This window comes from Tamandua tetradactyla, chromosome 24 (genome assembly GCF_023851605.1).
Source record: "Tamandua tetradactyla isolate mTamTet1 chromosome 24, mTamTet1.pri, whole genome shotgun sequence".
Classification (NCBI taxonomy): domain Eukaryota; kingdom Metazoa; phylum Chordata; class Mammalia; order Pilosa; family Myrmecophagidae; genus Tamandua; species Tamandua tetradactyla.
This window is the reverse complement of record NC_135350.1, coordinates 2,153,791-2,172,723: the sequence shown is the minus strand read 5'-3', so window position 1 is coordinate 2,172,723 and position 18,933 is coordinate 2,153,791. Positions and strand designations below refer to the sequence as shown.

At 36.9% G+C, this 18,933-nt stretch overlaps 1 protein-coding gene across 2 annotated transcripts in view; it reads right to left on the bottom strand.

The window, feature by feature from the left end:
* SEC24D (SEC24 homolog D, COPII component) overlaps nt 1–18,933 on the bottom strand; it is a 137,537-nt gene that overhangs the window by 42,887 nt on the left and 75,717 nt on the right. For both annotated transcript variants that reach the window (XM_077142443.1, XM_077142442.1), the window contains exons 9-12: nt 15,424–15,562; nt 12,257–12,372; nt 6,084–6,208; nt 412–603 (exon numbers count right to left, since the gene is read on the bottom strand). In XM_077142443.1, coding sequence (XP_076998558.1) covers nt 412–603; nt 6,084–6,208; nt 12,257–12,372; nt 15,424–15,562 — 572 coding nt within the window. The remainder of the gene's footprint in view (nt 1–411; nt 604–6,083; nt 6,209–12,256; nt 12,373–15,423; nt 15,563–18,933) is intronic.

Below are 18,933 nucleotides of genomic sequence, written 5' to 3'. Positions count from 1 at the left end.
AGAAGGTTAATTATAAAAATCCCTCCTTTTGGATACTATTGTACATTAAAAAGTCACAAGCAGGGCGGGCCGCGGTGGCTCAGCGGGCAAAGTGCTTGCCTGCTATGCCGGAGGACCTCGGTTCGATTCCCGGCCCCAGCCCATGTAACAAAAACAAAAAAAACAAAATACAATAAAACAAGAAAATGTTTAAAGATGTTTCCCTTTCTTCCTTCCTTCCTTCCTTCTCTCTGTCTTTCCTTTAAAAAAAAAAAAAAAAAAAAAAAAAAAAAAAAAAGTCACAAGCGTGACAGAACTTTAAAATCCTAAATCTCCTTGCTATGGATAAAACAGAACAATGTGTGACTGAATCAAAATATAATGCAATCAACAACAGACATAAGATTTGTATTTAAAATACGTGATATTTACTTGTGAATCACAGATTGGGATTCTTGATAGTTGACAAGGAAACCGTCCAACAAAGGGACAAAGACTTCTCCAACATCAGTCACCACCATCATCTGAGGCTGAGCCAAGTTACTCTTTACATTAAAGAAATGCAGAACTTTGTTATATGTGATAAAACCAACTCGAATCGCCGAAGTCTCTTCTTGCTCTTCCCTGTGAAGGAAAAAAAGTATTTGAGAGGTTCTTTTACACGTTTAGAAAGAGCGGCTGTTTGTTATTTGACATTCAATGTGTCCTTCTACAAAGCATTTGGAAGACATGTCTGAAGTCTTGGTCTTAATTTCTTTTACCAAACATAAATAGTATCAACTCACAGTGGGAGACAGAGAGGTTAGTAGAAAAATAAACAACTTGGCAAGGTCAAAAATTTTTAAATTCTAGGTAAAGAAATCAAATAAGTTACATGAAAACATTCACTCATATTTCTTCAATATACTGATTTTCAATCCATAGCACATTAAAGGCTGTTTTCTTTTTTCAGTACAAGCTAGGAATAATTACATTCTTTGTAAATGAAACTGTTTCAGAAATCACCAGATGGCCAGAAGAACAAATGGGAAGCAAGACAAAAGCGCACTCAGATTATTAACAGGACAATTATTTTTATCAAGAAAGGACCTGCTCTGCTTGTGTGACTCTTTTCTTACACATTCTAAAGAATCTTAATAGACAATGGGCTACATTTGGAGAATGACATGCTGAATAAACATATAGTATGAATACAGACACTGAATCACATTTATAGATTGATGACGTATTTCTTATTAGGTGACCACTGCTGATGGTCATGGCAAGGCAATAAAAGCATCAAAACTGTAAGAGAAAGTGGATTTTTTTTTTTTAGGGATTCCAAACCAAGGCCTTAATCTTTCTGAAAAGACTATAAAGGCATGAGTAGTCTCATTCCAGTCTGTACTAAGTATAATCAGAACTTAGTGGTCTAGACTCTCGTTGCATGTTTACCAAAGTACGTTACACTGGTTTTATTTTTCTCTTCCTCTCTCTACGCAAATAAAACTCCTAGACACTATTGATACTCTTATTAAGTTTCAATTGTTGGTTTAAGATAGCTTTCAATGGCTAAATGGAAGTCACAAAAGAAATTGGCCATTTTCATTGACACTTAGATGACAGTAAGACCTATTTTGCTTAGGAGATCACTTTATTAAAAAAGAACCTGGTTTGCCCAGTTTCTATATTTTTCCACTGGCAGAGTTAATGAAGCATAAGAGAAAGGAAAATGATAATATCTAGATGAAGTTCAAATTGCTGATTCACTGCAGACATCTCCATTTCGTTGATGTTTCAACATAGCATACAGGCTAGTAAAGTATTGACTAAATTCTGTTGCATTTTTTCTCTATTCCTTTTACTAATTGAGGGTATTGGCGCTACCTTGTGGCCTTGATACATGGGTGGGCAGTATAAACAGATTCTAATAATCCCTTCTAAAAACATTTGGTAAATGTTTCTATTCTGGACTTTGATACAAAGTTTTCCTAAGTGGGACTCCTTATCCTTTGTGAGGAGACACGCACAGACCTCACACACACCTCAATACACCACACTGTATGGTTTCCTGCAACTCACCACTGTACTATAGCATCCATGTTTTCCCCTTCCCCTTCTTATTAGAATTTTATTCTGTAAGACCAAGCACAAATTCTTCTGTGAAACCTCCCCTGATCCACCAACCAGAAGTTATTTCCTCTTCCAAATACCTGTAAATCATTCTTGTTTGGTCATTAGCACATGGTGACTTTTAGTTTACATTTCATGAGTATTTGACCATAAGTCAATAAAGGACAGGACCCCAGTCTTATGTTCTCTGTTCCATAAATGACAATTGGGAAGATGAAACACTGTATTGTGGAGGACAAATTAGAAAACAAGTTGTAAGCTGATTGTGTGCACTTCTTCCCAACTCTGGTTTAGTGACAAAACCCTGGTAGATTAAAATTAGCCAGAGTGGGAATGTTTACACAACAGAAATCAGCAAATGCTCCAAATCTGGGCTTTATTTATTCATTTGAGAGTTAGTTTACCAGTACATCACTGGGTAAGCCCCCATTTCCCAGTAAACTTTTTATTAAATAAAGTGAAAAATGCCCAGAAAATCATGAAGGGCTTTTATTCTCCTTTAATAGCTAATTTGGAGTCAACTAAGTCAAAAGGCACAAAAGAAAAACTACAGAAAAGAATCTGGATTGCTATTTTCTTTTGGATTTGGATTTTTTCAAGCGATGGGAAGGAGTATCTTGGGATTTATAGGGTTCACTTAAATATAAATTAACATTTTTTAAAGGCATCTGATCAGAATATCTCACATTACTGCAAAATATTAGTACTTGTCTCCATGGGAACATACTTTTAAAAAAATGCTTGAGAAACAAAGGACTGTCCTAAAATATCCTTCTTCAGCAGTGTAACTGTCTCATTAAATCAGATCCAGCAGAAGAAAACCAATGCTCTGCCTCTCCTTCATATTAATTTTATAAAGTTGTGTGAAGTGACTTAAGGTTTATCATAAAGGACACATGTTCTTGTTCTGCTTTTCAACTGCCGCCTTCCCTCATCATTTACCCCACTGGTTAAACAGAAAGAAGTGGAGAGCACCCTCTGTACGAACTGAACTGTGTCCCTCCCAAACCCCACCTCCCAGACCTGGGAGTGTTTACCCCACTGGTTAAACAGAAAGAAGAAGAGCACCCTCTGTACGAACTGAAGAACTGAACTGTGTCCCTCCCAAACCCCACCTCCCAGACCTGGGAGTGTTTACCCCACTGGTTAAACAGAAAGAAGGAGAGCACCCTCTGTACGAACTGAACCGTGTCCCTCCCAATCCCCACCTCCCAGACCTGGGAGTGTTTACCCCACTGGTTAAACAGAAAGAAGTGGAGAGCACCCTCTGTACGAGAAGTGGAGAGCACCCTCTGTACGAACTGAAGAACTGAACTGTGTCCCTCCCAAACCCCACCTCCCAGACCTGGGAGTGTGACTACATTTGGAAATAGGGCCACCTTTGAAGGTTGTGTTAGTTAAGATGAGGCCAAACTCGGGCGGGCCGCGGTGGCTCAGCGGGCAAAGTGCTTGCCTGCTATGCCGGAGGACCTCGGTTCGATTCCCGGCCCCAGCCCATGTAACAAAAACGGAGAAACAGAATACAATAAAACAAGAAAATGTTTAAAAATGTTTCCCTTCCTTCCTTCCTTCTATCCTTCCTTCCTTCTCTCTGTCTTTCCTTTAAAAAAAAAAAAAAAAAAAAAAAAAAAGATGAGGCCAAACTCAGTCAGGGTGGGCCCTAATCCAATATGACTGGTTCCTACACAAAGAGGAAATCTGGACACAGAGAAAGATAGCCATATGATGACCAAGGCAGAGACGGGTCGGCAACCACCAAAAGCCAGGAGAAAAACGTGGGACAAATTCTCTCCTGGGGTTATGAGCAGCAGCCCGGCCCTGCTGACTCCTGGACTGCGGACTTCCAGCCTCCAGAACTGTGAGGTGACAAATGTCTGCTGTGTAAACTTCCATTGTTTTAGGCCACCCAGCTTGTGGTACTTTGTTAAAGCAGCCTAAGGAAACCAAGACAACATCCAACAGAGTAGCCCTGAAGATATTAACATCTAGATAAATGACAGTACCAAAATCAGGCATTTTGAACCTGGTAACTATAGGGGCATTAAAAATAACAACAACACAAAGCAATAGCTTGATCTGGATATCAGGTGAGACACTTCAACTCTCTTCTTTCCTGTTCCAGAGAAGTCAGACAGAAAAGTATGGCAACTTGGCAAGATCAAAGAAATAAATCCAAAGTAAAATACTGAAGAACGGGTCCTTCACTCTCCAAAAGGTGAGCTAAGAGACGAGCACACCACAGGCATTAATCTGCAACATTGTAAGACTGCACCTTAAAAAGGCTTTTTGACATATTACCTGCTTTAGCTCAAAGAAGGAAATCAAATTAATGGCAATCTTACCATAAAGTTACACATATACAAATCCCAAAATTTATTTTGGGGAGAAAAGCCACCAGATTAAAAAATAAACAAACTTAAAGGGGTGTTTGGGCTTGAATAAAAATGTTTTTGAGAAGTAGGAAGGAATAACCAGTCTTATCCTTTTACTTTTCTCTTTCCTCTTTTGTAAAAATCACATCTCTGTTCTGATGGGATCTAAAAGTTACGACCACACCCAGTGGAAGTATGTGATTCCATAACTTTCATCAACTAGGTTACACAGACCACATCACCTCTGTGTTGAAAGGAATAAGGGGTTGGTAAAGTAACTGTTTATGAAAGTAGGGCAGCTTAATTTGAACCAATCTGAGAGGAAGGAAGAGAGAGAAAAAACTTTTCCAGAAGTTAAGAGTAGTTCTCTTTCATTCTCATGAAACTCAAAATTCAGATTTAGAATTAAAACAGACCTATGAAAGAGTTCCATTATTTAAAAAAAAAAAAAAAAAAAACAGGCCAGCATTTAATAGAAAGTCGATACTTCTTAAATTTCCCTAACAGTAAGAGAACTATAATCACAAACAATTTCGCAGATATTGGATGCTTTTCTCATGCCACCATCATTAACTTGCTCCTGGCTCATTCTTCATTTTAGAATTCAGTTTGAAATCACCACAGTGTCTTTTAAACATCGCCACTGCTTTTCCAAACCATCCATGAGAATATTATGACTTCAGTTTCAAGATACAAACAAAACTACTCCTGGGAGGTCCAGAGTTCATTCATCTGCGCTTCAGATGTACCAAGGCAGCACTCTGTGCTGACTGAACACAGAGAATTGGGGCAACCAAAGACTCGTGACACCCTGAAGGCTGAAGATGACCTTCACCCCTCAAAAAAACACCCTTTCCCCAAGAGACACTGCATATCCTCAGAGATATGGGGAGAGGTGGAAGGCATTGAGTCTAGTACACACAGTAGGTTATAGATAACATTTCCTAGCCCATTTAATTTTCGTAACCGTGTCTTCCTCTCAGAAATGAAGGCATTCTCCCTGCTCCTGAAGCTACTTCACAGGTTCTAGTTCCCCATCCTAAACAAGTTCGTATGCTAAGATATTTTAGAAATAGTCAGGTTTGCCAAAATGTCTCTTCTAGCTTTCCTTGTATGCACTGCGCCCTGCTATTAAGTTACAGGACACAGAACAATGAAGCTGCAATGGAGTTAGCACATCATATGGGCAGATGGAAATTTATCTAAAAGCTACCATTTCGGCCATAAGATGACATTTCAGTTTTCTGGAACCTCTGCCCTGAAACTCTTCACCATACCCATCATCTGCTGGGGAATCCACTGGGGAATCAACACTTTAGAAAATGTATAACAGACTTCCAAGGTCCATCCCACTACACTATTGAAATTCTCTTTTTACTTTATAGTATATTTTGAATATGTTTACCACAGCATTATTTTATCAGTTTGTTTCTTTTGCTTGTATAAAACGATCGCTCTGACTCTTAAGGACTCAAACGAATGGTACTGTTTGATTTATAAATAATTATTCAATGTCCTCAATAGAAAAAGATATCAATGGGTCAGTCACATTTGACTTCTGGGCAAGAAATTAATTCAGCAATTTTATTTAAGTTATAAATAGAATGGTAGTCCCCTTACTTTGGAAGCTTTTCCAGCACAGTCTTCAGTTCTTCACAGATGAGTTTCACAAGACCATTCTTTACGTTACTATATGAAACGTCGATCATGAAGATGAAGGCTGCTGGGTTGGGTGGCTTATTCTTCTACAGGAGAGCAAGAAAATTACATAAATATAATTAGAAAATATATACATTCCATAACCAGATTAAAAACTCACTGGAAACTTTTGGAGGTTATCAGATGTTTCATTTCAAATTTAGACATTAGGTCTGTGGAACTAAATAATTTTCTAGAATAGTCTCTGAAGCTATAAAAATGAAAAAAGAAGCTATTTATTTTCCACAGTATGACCTGGACAGTGTTACAGTATCTACCAGAAAAGGCTCAATTTGGTGACACTTCAAAGACTTTATTACTACAACTGCCCAAAGGTGAGTTACAGTTTTGTGGCCGAACCTTCTTATGACACTCTGCTTACAGGAAAAAACGTGTCTGGAACACTGACAAATTGTGCCAAATAAGAGTAGTACAATAATTATAGTAGAACTTCATTATTTTGGATGCCATTATTTTCCAACTCCTCCAATCTTAAAAAATATGCAATTACACACTAAAATGTAATTACCTACTTTTCTACAAATTGCACCACATTGTTAAAGACTTACCTAAAAATCTTAAAAAATACGCAATTACACACTAAAATGTAATTACCTACTTTTCTACAAATTGCACCATATTGTTAAAGACTTACCTAATTTCTTATGTATTTATGGTAATTTCGGTATGTTAGATCTTCTCTGTATCTATTTAAAACAATCATTATAACACAAAGCAGCTGCTATGAAAATGTTTTTACTGTTGGTTCCTTTACTGGCTGATATTCAAAAAGCTCTCAGGAAGTGATTCTTCAGCTTGGGTGTCACAAAATACTTAGAAAAGAGAGCTGTGGGCAAACAACTTTAATGGCGCATGCCAGAAAATAAAGAATTAAAACTCATTTAATTATTAACTTTATGACAGATGAAAAATATTTTAAAATAAAACTATATTATAACTACTGTAACCATAAAATTTGATGACAATGTCTCAAAATTATCTTCTTGATTTATTCTATATCCATTACAAGGCTAGATATAACATTCTTCTAATAAATGTACTATGTTTAAAGTTAAAAAAAATTACAGGATTTAAAAATTATCAGGCTCAAAACTTCATTACTTTCCCACAATTACCAAAATAAGAACAACAAAGAAATGTGTGCCATTGATTTTTCTTTAGAAATGTTTATTTTTTACCCCAATGTTTTACCCTACCCCTACACTTAACTATATGGGAGTTTGTCATCTTGTGCCTAACAGCTTTACACTTAGCTTCCTCAGTTGACTACTCTATCCATTATTCCAGCTTGCCTTGTCCAGCCATGCTTGGCTAATACCATGAACTCTATGAAAACTGGTTTTCCATGCCACCCCACTGAAGCTGCTCTCTTGAAGGTCACTGACCTCCTCCCTGAAAACTGAGCCACAAAAACTGACAGCCCTTGCTCTAGATTTCAGCTTCAGGCACAGCTGGCCACTTTCACTCTCTTCCCTTGCAGGACACTGCAGCAGCATTCCCCCCTGCTTTTCTGAATGTTGCTTCTGGCTTCTATTTTCTCATCCTTCACCAAAGACACATTTCTCTTCTCTCATCACACTCTCCAGCACGGAAGTCTCACTCATTCACTCAGTTCTAATCAGCACTTCTACACAGGTAACTCACTGCAGCCTCTTTTCTGAGCTCCAGACCAGCATTCCAATCAACTACACCTCCACATAAATGTCCTGCCAGCACCTTAGATTCAAACTTTTAGACACTGAGATGACATTTCTGCTACTATCCTGGCCTTTTCTAAGGAATTTACAGAAAACACAATCCTCTAAAATAATCTGGGCTTGAAATCTCTGTTCATGGAATGGCCATCTCCCTTACCATAAGCATCAGTTAATTGTGAAGCCCTCTGTGACTTTTTGAGTTCCAGTATCCAAATGTAGACCTTCATTTTGTCTTGCTTGGACTACTACATCAACTTTTAACACCACCACCCCCACCTCCAATCTCTCTTCTCATCATACAGACTTCTGTCAGCAATAACTGGCCAAGGTGCAGTACAGATGACAATCCTACATCCTATAAGGATATGGAAGTATGCTGAAGACCAAAAGTCTAGTAACAAAATAGAGCAATAAGTAACTATTGATTGAATGAATGAATATGCGGAAGAATGAATGGGTGGAGAAATTAATGGAAATAACTGCTTCTGTAATCTTTAATTGTCCTCTTGGCCTCCTGAATTAAATATAAGCTCCTCAATGTCCTGGCATTCAAGACCCTATACAATACCATTTAACAAACATGTATAAAACACCCAACAGATCAAAGCCATGATGGTAGACCCAGTAGAAAAAAGACTACAATTCAAAACTATTTCTGAGCTTTACTTCATATTATAACCCAATATACATTCCCCTAACTAGTTTAAGTGCCTGCCATTTTCAAATCATCTCTTATCCAGAAGTCACTGCTTAATGGGCATGGGGAATTTGGCCAGAAAAGTGTCTGGTTTGGCTCAAGAGTTTTAAAAATTATTTGAATTTAAGTGTGCTTGAGGGAAGAGGGAGCACACATTCTCCAATTAATTTAGTCCCCACCCTAGGACCACATCACTCATCTGCAAGGTCTGCCTCACCCCTGAAGAAATGGGAGTGGGTCATCAATACCTTTGTGAAACCTTTCGGCTCACTTTTTAGGTCCACCCTTCCATTTATGTGCCAATATTCTGCTCATGGTTCAACCAGCACAAACGTCACTTCCTCCTTGAAGCCTTCCCTGATCCTCCAAACATAAGTTAAATTTCTATTTTCCTATGGCACTCTGATTATTCTACTCTTACAGTATCTGTCATATTTTGCTTTATATCACAATTATAAATGTTTCTTACTGGTCCTATAGATGGTGTACCTCGAAATCAGGTTTATAATCTCGCTAATTTCAGTATCCCTCACAGCCCAGAGCCAAGTGCCCTGGACATGTTAGATAGCCAATAAATGTCAAAATGAATTAAAAATAAGTGAAGAAACGATCTTTCTGTTGAGGAAAAAAAGGCTGGTTTGGAATCAGATTTTACATTCCAAGTACTCTTTATATACAGATACAGCCATGCACTTAACTCCCAGTTATATGACTAAGATGAGGTGGTCTTTACCAGGGACCTCCGTGGTGATTTTGTAGATGTGAGCCTCCATACCCACAATGTACTGTTAGAGAGTAGTGGGTCTGTGTTCACACAGACATGGTTTCCAGTCTGGCCCCATCACATTCTAGGTGTATCACCTGATGATGGGGTTCTCTAAGCCTCAGTTTCCGCTCACGATGGTGGTATGTACCACATGGGTTCACAGAGAGAACTACACAATGGAATACATAGAAAGCCCATAGCATTTACTAGCATTTACATGTAGTAAATGTTCAGTAAATGTTAATTTCATGATCTAAAATTTGCAGTAAGTTAAACTAAAATGAATAGAGAAAAATGTGACCAAAATTCTCCTTCCAATTTGTGTGGTGTTAAAAAATAAGCTGGTTTTCATCATCCAAATCACTAAGCCAATTCATTATTATATTTTATTTACAGTAAAATTTACAATTAAATTTGAAGATATTTGCAGCATCTTTTATTATAAATCCTACTTGGAATAATAAAAGGAAGATTAAGTTTGCAAAAATCTCTTAAAAACATGCAATTTTTCTTGGTTCCTTGCCTGTTGAGTGAGCTTTCCCATAAATTAGACATCTGGAACACTTTCAGATAACAAAGTTTAAAGATACTAAGACTTCCATTCCCAGAAACAGATTTGACTTTCTGCCTAAGTTTTTACAAAAAAGAAAAAATCAAGATAATGTAGCTTTTTTTGGCAGAGAACTGGAAATTCAGAGCATGGTTAAATTTATACCACAGTTGCAAAGATCAGTGAATAAATTTTCCATTACTAATTATAATGGCTCTATTACATTTAATTAGAACTTCAAATGTTTATGTTCTGCCTAATGATTCTCCTTCAGTCACTAGCAGGAAAGAACAAGTAAATTAAATAAAAGTAATTAGTACTTCAGGACATGGCTTTTTGACTGAAATAGAACTTTTGTACTAGAAATGTTCTTAAATTTTCCCAAATATGCTCACAGTTTACAACATTTTAAACTAATAAAGCATCAAGTTTTCTTTAAAATTAGTTCTATGTAATGTAGTTTGAAACAATCATACAAAATACTAAAATAAAGGCAATAAGTTATGCTAATCGAGAGCAATTTTAAATCCAACCAGTTGAAAAATCTTCTCTGGCTAGGAAAAATGTCCTGTTATATACTTAGAAACCAAGTATCACTGAAACATGCTTAAATTACATGTGAAATCATTATTGGTTATTATTTTACTTCATCGTGCTGAAAACAAATAGTAGGCACTCAATGCGTACACTTTATACTTGGGGCTTTGCCAATCACTGCTAATCAAACAATAGTAAAAACAGCTTCTGCTGTTGAGGAACTCACAGTGACTGCACGACTGGCAACTAGTAAGTAAGGTGCATCTAGACACCTCTTTGCAGCAATTAAGGATTAAGTTAATAACAAGCAATTAGTAAAATGAATGAGAACTAGTGAGCGAAATGACTCTTTGTTAACAAAACCTCTGTTTGGGAAGAGGCGTAAGCTCAAGCATGTTGCATGGACTGGTTCCTTCGCAAACATTTATGAGAGAAATCTATGGATCAGAGGCTGTTTTCTGGGGACTGGGCATTAGCAGATTCATTTTTGGAAAGGGAAGTAAGGAAATAAGTGAGAATGGCCCTGTTTCTTCAATTCTACCCATGGTGTGATATTAGCTGAAATTTGATACCCAAGAATATGTCATTTTCAAATCACTGAAGAATTTTAAAGTCCTCAAGGTGCTCATAATAATGTTACTTTCCTGACAATGGAGAAGGGAAACAGGCAGTCCAGGAGAGAGTAAAAAAACCTGCACATTCATTCATTCATTCACTCATTCAGTCATTCATTTACTAACCATACATTGATCAAATGCCTACCCTTTGCCAAACACTGCGATAGATGCCATAAACATGACTGGGACAAGATTCTTGCCCCCAGGGATATCAGAATCTGTGAAGAAGGAAGATATGGAAAAAGACTTAAATTTCATGGGGATTACTGCTAAAACAGAGACATAGCCCAAATTCTATGAAAACAAAAAAGAGAAGATGTAGTAAATAACTACCATGATGAAGACAGAGAAAGTTCCATACACACACACATGCAATTCAGCTAGGTTTAAGAGAGTAAGTAGGAATTTCCCAGTTGCAGCATGTATAGTTCTGATAGGAAGATAGAAGGACTTCTGGTAAAAAAAAAAAAAAAAATCCTAATAAAGGCCATGGAGTTACAAAAGGGGCCAATGAATTCAGAGTAAGTGATGAGACTTTTGTGCAACTGGCAGATAGAGCTGAGGAGGTAGTCTGGGGTCTGAGAGTGATAAGTAAAGTTTACTTGTTTGACTCATTTTTCAGAGAAGAAGGAAGAAACAGAGGTATGTGGGAGGTAGTGGAGTATCTCATGATTACATTTTAGAACAGAAAAATCAGAAGGATCCCAGGCTGCTGAAATATTCCAAGGCAGATAGTGAGAGCCGAAACCATTGTGGTAACAACTGAAGTGAAAGAGATGCAGAAACATGTCACTAGTCCTACTGGTCATGGTGGTTGAAGTTTTGCTTTGAAAAGGAAAAAAATTCAGGAATTCTTGACAAAATGATGGAAGTAGAAGACATGATACGGAACTGTTGCATTAAGAACCCAGTATATTCTATCTGTTAGGGACAAGCATAAATAAAATATTGCTTTGTATTTATGGCAACAATTTTTAGTTTCTAAACTGACAACTTGGGTCAATGGATTGGCAATGTTATTATGTTAATGACCTGGAGAGACAGATCTGTTTCCTCAGCCATGACTACATCCCCAGAGCCCCACCCAAACACTTTGCATGAAGTAGGTATTTGATCAATGTTCGTGAATCAAGAGTCAATTATTTACATATGAAAGTTATTCACTTGAATTTGACATCAATGTGAAAAGCTTGAAGTCGAGAGCACTTACTCTGCAGTAATCCAAAGTAGCAACATACTCATAAGATCCCAGAGAAAGCTCCGGTTTCTCATAGTGGTCCAGTCTTCTCCCAATGTGGTCCAGATGTTGGAAATAGAATGGTGGAACTACGAAAAACAGAACAGGAGAAGAAATCTTTTGCTTTTATAAACACAGACAACTTAAGTCCTTCAAATTTATTCAGGAAGGAAAGGATTTAGTATGAGAAACAAGTCTTTTAAAAGCTGGAATGTAGTATATTTTCAATATTCACTATTTAAAAAACGTTTCTTGGAATGTACTTGGGTTTTCTAAAAAATCCTCTTGACCCTTCTACAGGTTACTGATTATTTAAAACCAACATGTATGATGAGTATCATAGAGAAACAGGATTAAGGCACTGGTGAGTTTTTAAGTTGTCACAACCCACATTTAATTGTCTCTATATGATGAACTCTTTTTAAAAAGAGCTCTGATTTTTCTATTCAGATTTTCAATATACCTATCAGAACCAAATATCTATTATTTGTCTATTAACTATAGTATCTAATATGCTTTAGTTAAGAGATGTGTTCAGGGGAGTTTGCATGGTAATCTTCTAACGTTTGGACTTCAGAATAGAGAGGATTACTGTATTAGGGAAAGATTACCCACTAAGATCTCAGCTGCAGAACTTCAATTTGATTCAAACATCTAAGAAGGTTAGTTCTGGCAAAGACCTGGAAGTCATCCAACAGCACAGGAACACTTATGAGTCACATACTAAACACGTGGACAAATATGGCCTGGTATCTCTGTGAACATGAACTCCTGTCACCTTGAGATTAATAGGACTGGCCAGTAAAGTGGCTGCCCACAGATGTATTCAGAATAACCAACAGTGCTTGGGTTTCAAGCATTTTTAAAAGAACCACATTTGCACTTGTGAAACCACAGAAATAATGTCTTAAAAAATAAAACAACAACAACTGAGCCTTCGTTATTTTTACTTGTGAAACTAACACATGGATCACAAAAAGACTCTTGGGTTGCATTTAAAAAATCACTGAGACTTGATTTTTTTTCCTACTTTCTTATATCACAACCAATTCTTTTAAAACAAGTTTCATAAGATTCACATGTACATAGGGATTTCTGAATCTGAAAAATTCAACATCATGAAAAAATTGCAGAGGTGGAAATTGGGAGTGCTGGCTGAGCTAAGTAAACTAAGAGGGCTTTACACAGTTCTTTTCTACATGGAGATAAGAGAGAGAATGCTGCACTGGCTATCTTGAGATGTGTGGTACACTGATTTCTACATAGCATGACCTGCAATTCATTCATATTCACAAATCTGCATGTAATATGTGAATTTTTTGGTCTTTCAAATTAATATTAATTTGGCACTTAATATTATCTACCATGTTTTATAAACCAAAATTCATAGATTAGGCACTGCCATGCGCCACTTGTTTTCCTGCATGCCTTTCAGTCTCATATGCTTCCCCCAGGGTGATCTCTGGACAATTTACAGGGAAGTAGAGTGAAGTTTGTGACCCAGCCTGCTGAATTCTTTCTAACTCCAACAAAATCTCTTACTTCTTTAAACCTAAATGAAGAACGTAGGTCTCAACTTAAATTTAAGGGAGCCTGGTTTCCTTGAGGCAATAAATATTTGAGTCTAATGTGAATAATTTTGTTAGAAAATAAGCCTCTTAGCAGTGAATACCCACAGGAATGGAATCTATTGTGTGGAGATAAAAGTCCTGTCTTGGTAAGAACATAGAGTGGCTTTTCATACTATGTTCTTTAAGTAAGTTGAGGGCTGAATGAATACACTGAAGAAACCATGATTCAGGTGGAAGATTGCATCGAAATGCACCTTGAGAAGCCTCTGTCTTCTCACAATTTTTTTTTACCCCAAAAAACTAAAGCATCAGAGGTGAGTTGTCAAAGGGTTTCTAAAACCCAGGTCTCACAATTTAATGATATCCAAGGATTTGGTCACAAATTTCATCCAGGATAAGAGACAGAATAAGATCTTCCTTGGAAAGAGAAGTGAGGGTAGAGAACAAACAAAATTTGGTCTCACTGGGATATCCAATTTCCATTAAGTAGATGGCACAGTTGGAGCAGGAGAGAGATATCCCAAGAGGCCCATGCCACAGTCTTTGTGACAAGGCCTGAACCATGACTCACCTCCATGGTAAGGCATTTTAAAGAACTGACCAAAGATCTTTATGAGAAGAACTCACAGTGCTGGTCTCTTTAAAATGGGCAAAGCCATGGACTGTGATAACAGAGGTGGGGGGCAGGCAGGGAAACAAGGGGAAGCGTTTAGAAAAACAGTGCTGTTCCACCAAAGAATGCGCACGGAACAGAGGCGCCATTAGTGGAATTACACAGGCAGAAAGTTGTGCCTCAGCTCAACCGTCATTAGCAAAAAGAGTGCCATTTAGTCTTTAAATTTAATTAACCACAGGGGACAGAGGATAGCATATAGAAAACTTATGCTTTAATAATCATCATAAATTGTTCTGGAAAAACTCTGTAAATGTAAATGAATATGGGAATGTTCTCAGCCTGAGTGTGTGCTTTATTTAACACCAAAGAATTAAAAAAACAGAGGCATTATAAGCAGCACTATATGTGTAATAAATGTGAGAACACTTTTAGCAAACTTTTAGCTTTTGTTAAGAGTGACATTAGTGAAATGAAACTAGAAATATAATGGTTTAGGAAAGTCCTTTGTAATAAAGTGCTTTCCTCTCTAAACAACCCAGAATTATTTTGGAGAGAAAAATAAATCTATCTGTGTTAAAGCCCTTAGACCTGAGCTTTTCCTAAATATCAACGAGCTAATATTCAAGAATAACCCAGAGGAATGATGGAAGAGATGTATCTCAAGTTTATTCTCTGTAAATATAAGAGGTAAGATGTCACATCTTATGGAAGGAAATTAAGAAATGGATTGTTTTTCTAATTTTGAATTTCTTTTATAAGAAACACTGTAGCTTCCACATGGGGCTCATGGGATTGTGTAAGGCTAAAAGGGGCTTCGATGACACAAACAGTATATTCTACTGGATTCCTTCTAGGAAGGAATGACTGTATAGAAAATAATGACCACCTACGACTTTACTAAGTAGAGTAATATTTGAGAGCTTTCACAAAGAGCATTTAAGAGCCCCACTCACCGTCATTCACACAGTTGCAAAATCCACACTGATACCGTCTTCCTCCTTCAATGAACTGCATAAATGGGCACATGTAGGCTTTGCATCTGTTGCATCTGACAGGTCCATTCTCTCCATGATTTACCAAATAAAGGGGAGTCTGTAAGAAGTAAGGAAAGGTAAGCAATAGGTGGGGATAGGATCTCCAAGTATTTCAGAGGTCCTATCTAATAGCTGTAATTTGAAGTCTTCTAATGGCACTCATTAAGGAACTCATAAGTCTTAATATTCTCCAGGAGAATAAAACTGCCTCACTTGATACCATGTGAATTCAAGACAATTAGATGTTGTCTACAATACCCAAACAAAAACTAATTTAAATTTGTATCTCATTTATAAGCATGTATGTGTATATTTATACTTATGTATATGAGAGCATGTTTATTTATTCATACATGTGAAGTGAGAGGAAGAGAGATTGGGGGAGAGAGAGAGGGAAAAAGAAATAATGATAATAATACCTATGTTATACATGTTCCATACACCTTTTATCACATATTTTGCTGGATTTATTAACAGGCTATAAATTAAGACGTGAATTGAGTTTAATCTCACAAGCCTTATTTTGCAAAGCAGTATGCTATCTAGATAGTTTTGCTTAATTACAAAAAACATTTATTCAAAAATACAACTCTGAAGAAATGTGCATTAATGGTCACTTATTTAGGCAAAGGGGCTGAATATATCTTTACTGCTTCTCTATCAGAAGACAAAATGTTTCAGATACTCTCAACATGGCTGGTCAGGCTGTGCCAGATCTTAGAAAATAAATATTCCAATTGCTTTGTCCCCATAAACACGTATAGGAACCATTACACGTCTTTTACAGTTTGAAAGTTGAAAAAGCTTCAGCATTTCAAGTCTGCCTTGTTTCTAAACTCTCCGGCTTTCAGAATAAAACCACAAAGATTCTTTTTGTTTTTATACAGTTTCTTAAAGATAACATTTTAAGAGAAACATGAGTCTTGCAGGATTTGGCATGTCAACTAAGTTTTTCTTTAAAAGAAAAGATGTAAACGAAGTGGCTTACTTTTTAATGAAGGTCTGAGGATGGGGAGAGGTAGGTAGCAGTGAGATAGGGTCATAAGGCCATTTTCTGCCCAAATCTACTTTTTCTCCCTACCCAGATATCAAATACAAAAACTAATCCACTCTTGAGGTTTCAGACATGATTTGCAAGGCCCAGAGCAGAAGAAACAGGTTTAACACAACAGGTAAAAGAGTTAGGGAATGGATAAAAACAAAATACATTTGGAATCACTCCCCACATCTCTGCACAGGCCTCTCCCACCTCCGGCCTGAAGGAAGCCAGAGGATGGCTTGGATTTTCTTGTCCATGGCCCCTTCTGGGCCACAGGAAGGGCACAATTCTAGTGCCCCTGCTGGTAGGGTTGTGGCAAGGGTTAAATGAGTTAACACACGCAGACCAAAGCACCCTGCCTGCCCTGTCACCACTGTACAGAATGGCCCTTCCTCTCTCACCGCTCGGCTAAGGTAAGGGTCTTGTTAACTGGAGAGTAATAGTTGCATAAGTTTGAGGTGAGCTTTCTGGAGTTCCTGAAGGCATTTATTTATACAAACTTCTAAATTAGTCGACTCGCTCGTTACTGTAGAATCTTATTGTAAAGATGATTTAGAAGGCATGGAATCTACTTGTTAAGAGATTTTGATATAATCTAATGGTTAAAAGTTGAGAGCCAGGATAGATTTTAAATACACAAGCATGCATGGACATAAATCCTGACACTCTGGCACTCTTCTGTTTGAAAGGTATAAAGTGACAAATGTTTGCATTCTTTAGCTGGTAATAACAAGGAATGATCAGAGGGGACAAGAAAGAAGCCAATAGAAAGACGCAGGTACAAAGCAGAGATTCTGACAATGAATGGAGAATCAGGAGAGTAAGAAGTCAAGGACAAAAAAAAGGAAGTCAAGGACAGCAAAAATGCACAATAAGTAGCTTGTTCTGGTTCCTCACATATCCAGTTATCAATCACGCCTCTGGTTACTGTGCTCTTCTAAGCTTCAAACTTTGAGATCAGGAGATGACTTTAAGAGTTAAACTAGGGAGAAAGTCTGTCATTTGCATCCATTCTAGCCAAGTTTGCTTTTCTCATCCTTATATTTTCAGAGAGCACAAAGGCTGTGATCAATTTTCTTTAGAAACAAAAATATGATGCAATATTTTACAAGACAAACTAGAGGTAATGGAAAGAAATTGAGCTTATTTTTACTGATATGATTTGCTCAAATGCAAGCCTAGCTAAAATTACTGCAAAAATAGGTCAACTAACACCTAAGCATTCCAGTCCTGGCAGATTAAAACTTGCAGAACTGAAAATGAATGTCTAGTAATAAACTAGAGTTAAGTAATGACTGTATCTAGCCTATTAAAGACACATTTTTCCTATTTTCACTCTCTTGGAAACTGGGTGATGAATAGGTAAGTCAGGCCTTCAGACAATTGAGGTGACAGTAAAGAATGTTAAAAGCTTTTTAACTGTTTACATTTTATTTTCAGGCCACAGGACATGGGTTTCTAAATTACACTGTCTTTTTTCATCTATTTCAGGCCATGCTGAAAGCCATCAGAAATTTTTTCTTTGCTCTCTCCAGATGTCTGCTTATCTGCTCTACAGAAGTGTATATGAGCTCATAAATGGCTAATCTCACTTTTCTTCTGAGTAAGCTTTAAAAAACAATATATATTACTTTCCAAAATTTTCCCTAAGTTGAATTTTTCCCCCTTACCAAGGGTATTATATTTACTTCAGAAATATTTTCAAGTTTTATAATATTGCTTATAAAGGTGCTTTGATCCTTTGACCCTGCTGACTTTCTTTTCCCATTCTTCTCTTTATGGGAAAGTGAAGGGATGGAGAAACTGGCTCTAAAAACCTCATCTGGCTATTCTTGTTTCTGGCCCTTTGGCATGACTCAGTTTATAAAACTTGAAAGTGATGGGGAAGCTGAAGAAAGAAGAGGGAGGAAATTACACTTTAAAATCCTGTATTTTTCTCATTACCAGGGCCATGCCAAATGCTACATTAGAACTAATTTTAATTAGAATGCCTTAATTGAATTAATGCCTCTCTTTTTTTGTGCATGTGTATCCTTATAGTGGATTCTGGACTACAAACAAAAATATAATTCATTGGGAAGGTAGTTCAGTGTTAAATACCAGTGATTAAAAAGCAAAACAAAACAAAAAACATTTTCATGTGTTTTATCATGTAAAGGAAGTAGATAATGAGATATATCAATCAATACTTCGAATACTATTAGCAAAACTTTTTTTAAAAATGTCTTATTTGACATTTTTAATGTCAAATTAAAATATTTTAATTTATTTTAAAAATATTTTTTAAAAAATATTTTCATTATTATATATATATTATCTGTTTTCTACTTGTTCTTGCAATCCTCTTAGTTAACTTTACCACTTGTACAGTAAGCACAAGGCACACGGTG